Source organism: Nannobrachium achirus (assembly GCF_963921795.1).
Source record: "Nannobrachium achirus genome assembly, chromosome: 10".
Lineage (NCBI taxonomy): Eukaryota > Metazoa > Chordata > Actinopteri > Myctophiformes > Myctophidae > Nannobrachium > Nannobrachium achirus.
The window spans coordinates 34646597-34660194 of record NC_137819.1 but is presented as its reverse complement, the minus strand read 5'-3'; the positions used below and the strand labels follow the sequence as shown (position 1 = coordinate 34660194).

The following is a 13598-nucleotide window of genomic DNA, read 5'->3' as shown; positions in this document are numbered from 1 at the left end:
ATATTTAGGTTCAGTGTTGAAGTACTACAGGTGGTATTGAGCCAAAGTGACAACTCACATCCTCATTCCAGTCCTCAGTACCCCACTCTTCTGTTGGGGTCCTCCAGGCACCTACAGCATGCAAGAGAAAGGGCTCAGTACTAACGCACGGGGTAAATACAGTAGCTTCAAACAAAATAAAGGATGCCTAAAAATAAGTCACACGGCTCAGAGACTGGCTTACCAGGAGCGGTATCAAACTTGGGCTGATAGTTTGTGCCCTCTCCTGCCGAGTATTCCAGCCCTAAAGAGAAAATAAAAAAAAGGAGGAAGGTCAGAGCCGAGTTTTCATTCATAACACCAAGTTACTGAATTTAAACATTAAAACTGTCATTGAAACCACAACGAAAAATGTAAATGGGACAGATCCATCTTGATGACAGGACTCTAGACATACCGTGTACCGCTTTGTGTGATTTTAGGGCACAATCTGTAGGAGCAGTGTCCAAAAATGTGTTTTGCAAGAATCGGCATCATGGTGGCGTTAGAAGAGGGGCATGTGAGAAATGATTTGAGAAATGAGGTTGTGGTTTGGGAGCCAAGGAGTGTGTGTGCAAAGTTTGGCATGGATAGGGGCAACGGTGGCAGAGATACGAGTAGGGGAAAAGCGTGACGTGACGTGACGTGACGTGACAGACAGCCAGCCGGTGGAGGTTTTGATAGTAACTGCGACCTGACGGTCGCAATCAATGAACTTACGTGCTCCTTCCTCAGGCTCCATGCTCACTGTGTTGTTCCAGGTACTGCCCCCTCCGTAGCTCTCCTCTGTCTGGGCTGGCTCAGCGTAGTCAGCAGGGTTGAATAATCTGAGAGACAGTGATGGAGTAGGCCTTATAAGCATACAGAGTCTCGTCTACAGGCCGGTCTGAAAACTCTCCAGCTCAATGTGAACAGACACTGGCCGCTGGTTTACAAAAACAAAAGAAAACAAGGCTCTTTGCGTCTTGTCAAAGCACATATAGAGTGACAGCTGCACAGGCCTCAGTCATTTGCTGCTGAAGATGAAGCTGGTTAAGAGTCTGGGAGCACACTCTGCATCCCTATCCAGTGGTTCGGAATGGTTTCATCCAGTCAACCATACACTGCCCTCTACACTGCCAGCGCTTTGGGATACCCCGTAATAACTGAAGCAGCAAACATAAGGATGAGACTGCTACCGCTTGGTGGGAAAAATGAACTAATAAGGGATTTGTTTTAGTTAGGTTCACCTTTTTTTGGTGGAGGCTTATCTCCATTCGTCCATGAGTTTTAAGTGGGTTGTAATGTCGACATATTGTATGTGTCATTTGGTGGGTGGTTTTATGCAAAACACCTGACAGCACCATGTAAATGTCATGTTAATATGAGGCGTATGGGAATTTACACTACAACATGGTTAGCGTTATAAGCCGTTTGCTGAGCTACTGAAATAGTTGTGGGAGGAAGTAAGGTCAAAGCAGGAAGTGATGGTAGATGCAGGCTACTGACGGTGCATGAGTGATCTGCAATGACAGACTTATAGGAAGCTAGAAGCAGAGAGACATCCCAAGCATTGTTTTACTTCTTTTCATCACCCTCCCTCCGACCATATGTTCCACAGAGGTCTCTCACACATCTGATGCATAACAGCAGCGGTTTTGCAGATTATAGACAGGGGAGGGAAAGAATTCCACACACTAAAGCTTAAGCTTCAACACTTCCCTTTGGGACTTCTGTGGAATTTTCCAAATTTAAATCTGTAGTCTTCTAGGGGGCTTGAATGGACAGGTTGTTAACTTTCTGCCCATATCTAGTCGCTGGCATTTTTATTCTAGCATGCTCAGAATACGGCATCATCATAACTTCTGCTTTCATGGCACTGGCAAATACCACCCCCTGGCAGAAAGCAAGATTGACACACTGACACACCAATGCTGGTGCACTCACCTCTCATCTCCTGACAAATCATATCTGGGCCCTTTATCAATCTGGCTTTAAGAGGGGAAAATAATAGCAAGGATTAGAAGCAGCACAATAAAGGGGAAAGTACAGGATACAATGTGTGTGTCCTCCATGCATAGTCACAAGTCACTGTCTGCAACACTGAGCACTTGACAAAAACATACAATGAACACTGCAAGGTGGAGGCAGTGGCACTTTTCTGCAGGTGTTTTGGTTAGTCTAAAAATAGGGAAAACGGGAATGGGGAATGTCACGTTTGTTTAATGTTTCCTTTATCATAAAAGCATCTGTCTCACAGGGCATACAAGTTAGGAAGGCATGCATGTAGTGGGTGGGAAACTTAGTTAGCTTTTAACGAAAATAAAGGAAGGTAAATCACCCTCTTAACAAAGTTGTTTAGACTCAAATGGCCAATAGTGTATGTAATGTATGCACAAACCCACCAGTTCAAATTGACCAAGGATTTACTCTGTATAGCACAACCAGTAATTTGTCACATAATTCTAACATTGTGGATTTGAATCACCACACATCATGAGCCCCCCCCCCCAATCTCTTTCCTAGCTGAACCATTAAATAAAGCAGAATATCTTGAAGATGCACCTTATAATACACCAGCATTTGGCTATTGTATGATGCCTATTTCCCACCCTTCTCATGCAGCACAAGGTCTTTGAACCACACAACCCAGAGCAGCAGCGGAAGCAACAGACCCTTCAACAGGGATATGTTGAGGGACACACTAAGTATCCATCAGTCACACTACAGTACAAAGCAAGCCAAGCCAGTATGCTATCACTCAGAGAGGGCCATTAGTGTTATGTGGGTTCCAAGAAGCCAAACTTGTCAGCAGTGTATAAACAGGAATGGAAGCTGGATTTCTATAGCCGTTCTGCAGCAGCAAATGCATTAGCCCTTCATTTACATTGTGCATCCCTACACAACCCTGAAATCACACATACACAGGTTAAACAGATGGGAGGACACACTTCAAAAGTAGTTAAGATTCAAGAAAAATCGATTCATGAATAACGATATAAACAGCCAAATTAATCGAGATTAAGACTACCGACACCATATGTTAAGGCAAGCTTCCATTGGCCTTGGGCTGACAAGGGCATTTGTTAGATGTTTGGATTGGAGGTTCAGTGTAATCTAGCAGGTAATTGACAGCAATTGCATTCCATACATTGTAAAATCCTGAATGTTAAAATGCAACATAAATTAACAATCTGGACCATACACTTTTCTCTGGTCATCTAATGTCTTTTGCACACCTGAAAATACTCTATTTTACAGGTACTCCAAGCGATAAAAAACACCTGTTTTCAATAAAGATATATTTAATAGGCAACATTTCTGTCAAGGACCTTCTTCATGCATATCAGACTGTTTAGTATCCAAATTGTTTCAAAATGAACACTGCTGCAGAGCAGAGTATATTCCTCCTTTAAAGGAATCGTATTGGAGATAACAAGGTCTTTGATTAACTTGTTACAGTTAAACACTCATATACAATTTGGGTCAACGATCTGGCCAGAGGAGCCAGTTGGAATCCTCCAGCCCCATGAAAATGAGTCAATTAGTAATTTATAAATCAAAATCTATAAACCTTAAGATCTTTGTGGTCCCCTCGTCAACCCACGATCATTGGAATGATGCCAACATTTCATCCTAAACCGAAGCCCTGGATTTGGCCCATAGTGTTTTAATGGCCTGTACACACTGCCCTACAATCTTCTCAAAAGTGTTTGCATACGGACAAAACAATATTCAGTTAATCAACAACCTTACTGCCAACCCATTCCTTCATCCCATGTTCTACAACAGTGGCAGAAAAAATTGTTTTGAGTGGGGGAAACCCCACACACTGGATTTATGTTACACTGTGGTTCATTGAGCAGCTTTGACCTCAACCTATCAATGTGTATTCCACCCATCTCATTGCATCCCCCTTTTTGAGTCCATCCTCCCTTGCAGCAAAAGCAGACCTGCCAACCTTGTGAATTTTATTTTGAGTACCGCTTTCACGCACATTTCTGCATACGCCGCTTCGCTTGTACACGGTCATTTCACGCTAGCCTCCATGTAATCAAGTTCTTCATACAGCTTTTTATGTAATTGAAATCTACAATTATCAATAACAATGTTTTTAAGTGATATTAGTATAACATTTTAGTATAACATACACCACAACAGTGGCAGAGAGACATTACTCCTGTTTTATTCTCACTACAGTTGAAGCTATGACACCGGAATTTTATTCCAAGTCACATCTTTCCGTGTCATCTTCGACATTATCGTCTTTTGAACCAGTGCTACGGTAACATGAAAGTCATGTGACAGTCAAACAATGCATTTAACTAGTAGATAATATTACCAAACATATTTAACAATGTTTCGTAATATTACGGTAAAATTTAAGTAGTTTGAACTTCGTTATTATTATTACTCACAATCTCACATGCCATTTACGGTACCTCTGCAGTCAAGTGAGCCACGGTCAATGCTTTTCACGCTCTGTGTTTTAGACGTTTCAGTTCACGCAGCCGCGTTCAATTTGAAGAGATTTGGGGTCAGAGAGGTGTAGGCACTCTTCCACCAGCTCTCGGCTGAACTCCTGCGAGTTGGGTTTACTTACACTACCGAATGTAGAACCTTTTTGGTTTAATTGTCATACCGTGCCCATCCCCCGAATTGCGTAGTTTTCAGCAGGCATTTGTACCTGTGTGCCAAAACCAATAATTGTGTCGTTTGGACGCAAAATGCCTGCAGGTTGGCAGGTATGCGAAAGTATGCATAAGCCATGCCTAGATTGCCTACGTCTGTACTCTGAAAGACAAGCTGATGAAGTCACAGAAACCCTCAGCTTACCAAAACAAGCTACTTTGCTTAAAAGTTAGAACCAAACCAAACCAGTATCACTTTCTGTTGTCAAAGGTGGAAATGACATGCTGAAGCATCTTGGAAGGAAGCCAGTGTGCCTGCAGCCTCACTAGAGGAAACCACACACTGCCTCTTTTTACAATATCCCCCCATCACAAAATATTGTGCGTGTGTGCATTTTGGCAAATCAATGTGGAGCTGTACAGTCAAGAGTCTATGGCAGATAAAGCCCTACAGAACCAGATATAAATGGCTGCTCTAACTTTCCTGACAGTATTGTTTTTTTTAATTAAATAAGGAAGTCATCTCACTTCTATCATAACACAGTAACTACAACCCTTTAGAAAATGCCAACACACAATTATCACTGCAACCCACACAAACACACAAACCAATGCTCTGCATAACTTACAAATTAACACACAAATTAGAAGAAACCCATATGCAATGGCCAGAAAACGTTAGGTTTCAATGTTAGCCAATTAGGTTGTTGTTAATGTAGCACAATATACCAAAATGACACTTTCACATGGTTTGTTTGGACACCCTGCACTCTGAAGGTTTGAGTTACATAAATGCTGTGTTTCGCCCCACGCTGTTCCACTCCACTGGCCGGCCAAACGTCCCGCCTCTTTTGGATTAAGGCTAAACAATAGGCTGGGGTCCTGCTCTCTGGTGACCATGGCAACAGGTAAGAGCGCGGAGGAACAAAAAGCTCTCTGGTTTTAGGCGACACAGGTGTTATCTTACCCCATGCCCTGTGCCGAGAACCTGCCCCCTCGCCGTCCAGATACTCCTGCAGATGACAAGACCACAAACAGTTTACATTCTCAAGCACAATGAACCTGTCAGAAGTACAAACAAGAATTGAATTTCATATACCACATGTTTTATTAGATACATGACCAGAACAGAACAGGTCACTATCTATAAATTCTGTAAATCTCTTTACATCTGGTTATCCTTCTCGTTTGTCTTGAACCCCTCATCTAACCCTCATCTAATCAACTTCACACTACAGCCGAGGACCCACGGGAATGTTGTATGGAGTGTGAAGTCGCCCAGATGAGAACGCTGCATGGGCTGGGTAAAATATGATATTTTTGGCCAGATATTTTGACGATATAAGATTTTCCTTTTTAATTTGCCAAACATTTCCAAAAAACAAGAGACAACATTTATGCCATATCATGACATTACAATATACAAAAATCAAAAGACGATATCTTGTCTCATATCAAGATATCGATATATTGCCCAGCCTGACCCACCACTCAACCACACTGCAAGCTTTGAGGGGCTAGGCAAACACACCCCTGGCAACGCTGCAAGTGGCAATACAGTGAACCAAACAATGCGCTCGTTCAGAACGAGCACTGCACTAGTAGGTTAAATATTGGCCTGTTCCAAGTGGTCAGCAACTCCATCAGGAGTCCTTGTGGCTTGTGTGCAAGTGTATGAGAGAGCATGGGTGGAGATATCCCTTACCCACGCCCATGGTCCCTCTTCCTCTGCCTCTCCCCCTGCGGCCTCGCTCTGTGCCTCTTCCAGCAACTCCACCAGCCTTGCCTCCATCCAGGCCATTCTCCTGACCACGAACTGGGGAGGGGGGGAAAGAAAGTTGTGTTACTACCCACGGTATTTACTACCCAAGGTATTTACTCCCTCTTAAAATGTTTAAGCTTCTTTCTTTCTTTCTATCTATTATCTGACAAAATAGGTTCCCGGCAGTGCAGGACGATACAGGTATTGCATAGTGCCTACTTATGTTAATAGTTAATTTAACCAGTAACCGTTAGGACATTTCTAGACGGTTTAGACTAATGTTTTGTTTTTTATCGCAAAAATAACAAAAACAAATAAATGCATGTGTGACACGCTTAGTTGTAGATCAGACATTTTAGCAATTCTTTAAGAATTTAAAGTATAAAATAAGGCCCCTAAAGTGAGGCCTAGAGGAAGCAGCTGGTTACAAAGCTGTAACTGCTTTATGATTGTTGCTCATGGTGTCGCCTTAGAAAAGAAAAAACAAAGAACCTTACACACAGATGGAGTTGGATTTGTTGCCTTTTAAATAATATCTGTTCGTCTCTGCTTGTTGCGACAATATCATCATGTTGTATTTAATATTATTTTATCTTGCATCGCAAAAAGGGTTGGGAACCGGAACCGGTTCCTATAAAGATTCCTGGATTTTCTCATGAGCGATCATTTGGCCCAGCTGTGTGCATTGCAAGCGACTGTGGTGACGTCTCGCTACATGTGTGAGTGAGGTGGATACGCCCACTCCTCAGAGCAGGCTCTGCGCCCGCTGATCTATATACTTTATGCCACTGATCTAGGAACAGAATGCTAGCGTCCTTCGAGCGAGACAGGGCTAACGTTATCGCACCAAGCAGGGCAGCATATCGAACAGACAAAATTCCTCACAAGTGTGCTTAGTGTGGTTGCACTTTACAAGAGAGTAAAGTGCATGAAATCTCTGAAAAACAGACCGACTCTGCAGCCGCTTCACTTTCTTCAGTAGCCTAGCTAGCTGCTAATAACCACGGAGCTTGCAATGTCCATTTCACACGGCTTGTACTGCTGTTCATAGTGTTCCATATGACGGACGTAACGTTTGTCTGAGACTGAGGTTTTAAGAATAACTAGAACTAGCAACAGTCAGCAAGTCACTCCTTTCACGCTGGTAACAGCTGGGAGGATGACAACGCGTTGTGAGCTTGTAGATCGGCTATTCATCATGCCGTTAAATAACTCCACTGTTGAATGTCCACCCTTAACCACCATGCATTCCATTATATTGTTATTGTGGTTAAGTTGAAATAATAATTATACAAGTTGTATAATTATTTTGCTTTGGTAATCAAGGAATCACTTCATTATTATAATAATGACAAGAAAAAATATATCTATCATCAGAGAGTGTTTTCATGTGCTGAAGACACTATAAGCGAGGAGCAGTACCGGATTCTCCCAGAAAAAGCAGATATGCTCATTTTCTTGCAAAAGATCATGAATGAGTCATGATCTCAGGTTCTCAACTTCTCAGCCAAAATATCAGACAGCCTAAAATGTGCAAGCCTAGCAGTGCAGTGTGTTGTCTACCTGCCTACCTCAGTCATAATTTTAATGTGCAATAATTACAATAAAGCTGCATTTGGCTTCTTGCATTTCTGTTTATGTACTGTATATTATAAGTAAGCCATCAGAAAATACAAAAAATGATATATTTGGAACTGTTACAGGAACGGTCTTACCCGGAATCGATAAGGGGGAACCGAAAAATAATAGAAATCGGTTAAATCCAAAGGGGTCCCAACCCTAATCACAACCCAAATCATATCCATAGTGTTAACGATGGAGCGCAGAGCAACATTTTGTAGAGCACGCATAATACAAGAACGGAGATGCGAGAAAATGGACTTCTTAACCACACAATTATGTCTAGATAACGATTTAAAGAAATTCATTGTGAACTGTAGGTTAGTGGACTCCGCATTTATCTAACGAATCTCAGAAGAACCTGTCAACACCACTGCCCTAAACATATTATGTTGTTGTTAGTAGGGCCCTAAACATATTATGTTGTTGTTAGAAGGACCCTAAACATATTATGTTGTTGTTAGTAGGGCCCTAAACATATTATGTTGTTGTTAGTAGGAATAAACACAGAAGCACCGGAGAGGAAGTGGACTAAGAAAGGGGAGGAGCCAACCCGAGTTCCTGTTTCTACACAAGGCAGTGATGCTCCCAGAGGAAAAAAACAAAGGGGGGGGGGGGGGGGGGGGTAAAAACTAACAAAATGGGTTCCCAAAAGGCTCACAAACCAAATCATAGAATTCTGGGAGAAAACAAGTGCCTGCTGGATAACATTGTAGAACTGTTTTAATTACAAATACATATCCAAATATATGTCATGACCTTTTGGCTATTAAATTAAAATTGCATGATTATATAATCCTACTATCCTATAAAATGACAAACAGTATTATTCCATTCTGTCGTCACCCCCAACAGCTATGGCATCCTGGGGCAGTGACATAGGAGCAGCCACACGCGACACTAGAGAGAACGGCAGTAGAGAGAGAAAGTTATAAAGGCCTTGATTTAAACGCATAGCAAGCAGAACACCCGGCAACACAGTGTTGTTGTTCATATACATGTGTGCAGCTTGCATTATAAAACGATCTCATCAATTGTGTCAGCAAGAACCCACAGCTGTGGATTGTTAAGTACTACTCAGCATGCTACAGTGACATAACTTATCAGGACAGAACATGTTTATAAAGTCAAGTGGACCCTTCGCTTGCATTTTTCACCTTAGTGGGGCCATCTGTACTTGCGATCGCAGTCTCAAGTTTGCACATAGGTTAGGTGCGCTCGCTGCTCACGTCAGGTATGAACTAGAATTTACCAGTAAGGCTCCCTAATCGGGAGATAAGCGACCGTAGGTCACTTATCTCCACAAATAGGGCAAAAATGTGTTTTGCCAAAATCTTCCTGATCCATGTTGATGACATGAGTGTAGACATACTGTGTAGTGATTTTCGTGATTTTAGGGCAAAATCTGTAGGAGCAGTGTCCAAAAATGTGTTTTTAAAAATCGGCCTGGAGGTGGCGCTATATGGGAGAGATTCATGTTGATGGGATGAGTGTAGACATACTGTGTACCGATTTGCGTGATTTTAGGGCAAAAATTGTAGGAGCAGTGTCCAAAAATGTGTTTTGCAAGAATCGGCCTCATGGTGGCGCTAGAAGAGGGCCATGTGAGAAATGAGGGGTGGGGTCTCCGCGCCGGCAAGGCGGACGAATAGGTACCGGCCCCGGCTGTCCCGGTCGCTCCTAGCCGGAGTTACGGCATTTTATGTGAGCTGCAGTGTAGGGGGTCCTCCACTGGGGGCGCCACCACTTTTGCATCCGTTCTGGAGCACCAGGAGTCGGTGTATGAACTAGAATTTATAATGAAACGCCAGAGCCTACGTTTTCTAATCTGGATTGGTACGTGGATCGGTGATGTATATCCGACAGGTGAATGATGTCAGGATCGGAACTCGATACTAGTTAGGATCGCTATACTAATACCTGTGTTTTTCCCCAAAATTGTATTGTGTTCAGAAAGTAGTTTGGAACATAGTTGGTAGGACCACAGAACTCTACACTGAAACAATTCTCCGTGTTGTGCAATTCAAAAGGATACACACGCCAACAACCAAGTAAGAGACACTTATTTGCTGTTGACCAGTGTAGGTTTGAAATAAAACAACATTTAAAAAAAAAAAGGAAGCTCACACTCTCGTCCCCTGCTGGCTCCGCGGCCTCTGCGTGGGGCCCCACCTCGACGACGTGCAACATCCCTCTCTCCTTTGTCCCTGTTCTCTTTTCCTTCCTCTCCAGTCTCAGCCTGGCCTGTCTCCTTCTGGCCAGACACCCCTTTCTTCTTCCCCACCATCTCCCAAGACTCCTAGGGAAGAGGTTGAGACAGACAGTTTTAGGGAACCAACCAAGGAAGAAACACACCCAAGCAAACCTTGTGAAGGTTCATGGTTTATCCACATAAATGGCATAACAGTCACACAAACAAGCTTAAACATGAATTTTCCAAATGCCAGCCAAATTGAGTGCCTCAGTTTTAACATTGTTTGCCGCTATGGGAATCAAACCTTAAAAAGAACACTTCTCCCTCTTATCCATTAGGGATTTTCTTCCCTCTAAAAGTGTACATTGTTATCATTTAACCGTAGCATGATATTATACAATTTAGGCATAGCAGACGCTCTTAATCCACAGCGGTCTACATACCATGCTATCTAAATTAAATGTTAACCTTTGCATAAGCCTGCAAGGTCGTCAGGGCTGGGGAAAGTGGTACGGCAAGTGCTACGGGCTAAGGTGGACTCTGAAGAGGTGAGTCTTGTAATATTTATACAAATTAGCGCACATCATGAGCCTTGAACATAGCAACGGTATCATATGTAGTGCAACTGACATCGGTACGACGTGAACACAGCCATCCATGTCACTATGGACAGAGCAGTCAAGGTGAACAGCATCTAAATGAAGTTGATCAATGGTTTAAAATGCAGTCTGAGATCTTCCAACGCTCACTTGAAAAACAACAAGCATGCAACACTGCCCAAGTATTGTATCAGTCCTTACGAATGCTCAATAGTACAGTATCATTTCCATCTACTTTGTGTCATTCCAGGAAGAGAAACCCAGTTGACAAAAGCTTGAAATCCCCACCAATGTCATCGGCACGATTCGGCAGGTACATCTTTGAGCTATCCACATCTAATCTCTGAGACCCAGAGTAAGTCGACAGAAATGGTAACGTACTAGTGAGCAGCAGTAATACTATAAGATAAGAAAACTTTATTGTCCATCAAATTTTGCATAAAATGGAAATTTGTCCTTGGCACTTGGTCAGTCAGTCAGTATACGACAATAAAACATACATAGAATACACAAATGCATTATAAACTATATATAATGCATCCCATGACATAGCAGCAGTGATCAAGGGCTGTAGGGGTTGGAACTATTTAAACATTTTCTTATTTATAAATTCTACTGCAGTTGGCACAAATGATGTCTTGTAATCCTTCTTTTTGGCTAAAGGTAGGCCTACTTTAAGCCTCCTGCCTGATGGTGACAGCTCAAAAGAATGGTGAAGATGGTGTGTAAATCTAAATTGCCTTTTTGGTTATTGTGCGATCGCTGAAGTTGCAGTTGTTTGTTTCCAATTATCTTACTTGCCTGATTAACTACCTGGGCAAACTTGTCCCTAACTCCTAGAGACAATGTTAAAAGTGAGAACGCTCTCAGTGAGTGACCTATGCCATTATCCTCACACCAAGTTATGCATGCAATAGAGCTCCTAACACATGGACGAGGTTCTCGTCGTTATTCTTTGGTAGTCATCTGGTCATACGTGTCACCATTTACTCCAGAGCCTGTCCCTCACAGAAAGCCCATACTCACAGTATCTGGGCTGCCCTCCAGCAGGACGTTGATAGCTCTGTTAACATCCCCATTGCAGTCGTGCAGTGCGATCATAGACTCATCCTGGTCCTTGCCTGTGATGTCAATCAGCTGGAAATGGTAGAGAGAAACAAAGAGATGAGGCACTGGCCCACAAACACAGACTTAAAGCTGTACGTATAAACCATCAACCTAGTTAATAGCAGCAAAATGTGTGGGTGGTATTATTATTCTAGGCATTTCTATGCTGTAATGACAGCTACAATAAAAGCCTACACAATAAAAGCCCACCATGAATTTCAAATTCATTTCAAAGTCTTCCCAGTGTCTCTTCCAGCCCCCAAAAAAAACATTCATTAACTTTGCCTTTCATTTCAGTGATTTTCTGATTGAGTGTGTCCGAACGGTTCTCTCCTCAAATGAGGACTGGTGTGATGTCACACCAGGGCCCATTTCCTATTGGAGGTTGTTTAGGCTAAACCTGTATAAAACCCAATGGACCAATATTTATCCACAAGTTTCCGCGGGAGTTTACTGGAGACTATCGAGACCAAACTTCCGGGTTTAACAGCGAGCCGGAAGCTCGCTGCAGACGTCTGCGCAATGCACTATGGGGCGTAGGAAACTCGTGGATATAAAATATATATTTTGAAAAGCATGGTGGGGCCCCTTTAAATAATTTCACATGGAATGGAATTTGGTATATGGTTGATGGACATTTTTATATTTGCAGAAGTGAAAAAATCTGGCATCAAAATAGGTTCACTTTCCAGATTTCATCTATTGCAACGCAGACTGTCTGGCTTGTGCCAACTAGCTCCTGAGGTGGCAGATTCCACCGGTTAGCTTTACAAAATGATCCCTTCAGCTACCTTTTACCAGTGTCTTATTGGCTCTAGCTTGCATAAACATTTGTTTGGATCAGATAGAAGGATGGCCATTTGTACAAAACCGTTTACTCATGACAGCAGCAGTCTGTTTGGCAGCAAACAAGCTGGACGTGTATCAGATTGAGTTCCCCAATGAAATATATGGTCACAAGAATTGAGAGGACTGCTGATCTGATAACCCTGGCTTCATAAGCCTGAAGAAAATCTCATTGTGCATTGCAATACTGTTTTACACAGACGCTGTAAGAGGGAAGCTGTGTGTACTGGAGCAATGAGATAGTGTGCCACTTCTCACCTGCTTGACCTTCTCTTCAAAGTCAGCATCATTGTGGTCCGAAATCATCTGCGCGAGTCGGATCTGCTCAGCGGTGGCCTATTATAAGAGACATTTTAAGTGGATAAACATATGTAAGTTAAACGTATAAAAAAGAATTTCCTATACAAACATGAGTAGTTGCAGCTAGCTTAAACCATGGCTACAAGCAATGCATTAGCCTACTTTACATAAAAAGCACATAATTTGTTCAAAACACAACAAAAAACTAACTGGTGAAGTTACACTGCCATATTAATGCTAAACAGTTGTACTTGTATTTGAAAAGGAATTGTTACTTCAAATAACATATTTTGTTTGCTCTGTAAAACACAAATGTGTTGTGTTCCTTGTAAATCTGATTAATATACAAATATTATAGCCAACAAGCAACAAGTATAAATCACTGATCCTCTTAGGCAGGTTCTGAAATCAAATTAGTCACCTGATAAATTTTGACTGCCTGTCAAGTGTGTTCCTCTGCCAAACACTAAGCATTTACTGAAATTGAAAATTTCTAATCACAGTGTAATTTACCACCCAGTCTGACCCAGAATCTTGGCGGA

General features: G+C 42.3%; 1 protein-coding gene across 11 annotated transcripts in view; it reads right to left on the bottom strand.

Moving 5' to 3' along the window:
• Positions 1–13598, bottom strand: part of ubap2l (ubiquitin associated protein 2-like) — a 36298-nt gene that overhangs the window by 19721 nt on the left and 2979 nt on the right. For 8 of the 11 annotated variants that reach the window (XM_080735951.1, XM_080735948.1, XM_080735956.1 and 5 more), the window contains exons 3-11: positions 13015–13092; positions 11830–11940; positions 10138–10309; positions 6334–6444; positions 5596–5641; positions 1945–1989; positions 739–845; positions 224–283; positions 59–111 (exon numbers count right to left, since the gene is read on the bottom strand). In XM_080735951.1, coding sequence (XP_080592077.1) covers positions 59–111; positions 224–283; positions 739–845; positions 1945–1989; positions 5596–5641; positions 6334–6444; positions 10138–10309; positions 11830–11940; positions 13015–13092 — 783 coding nt within the window. The remainder of the gene's footprint in view (positions 1–58; positions 112–223; positions 284–738; positions 846–1944; positions 1990–5595; positions 5642–6333; positions 6445–10137; positions 10310–11829; positions 11941–13014; positions 13093–13598) is intronic. The other 3 variants (XM_080735954.1, XM_080735949.1, XM_080735950.1) reach the window with 1 other exon arrangement.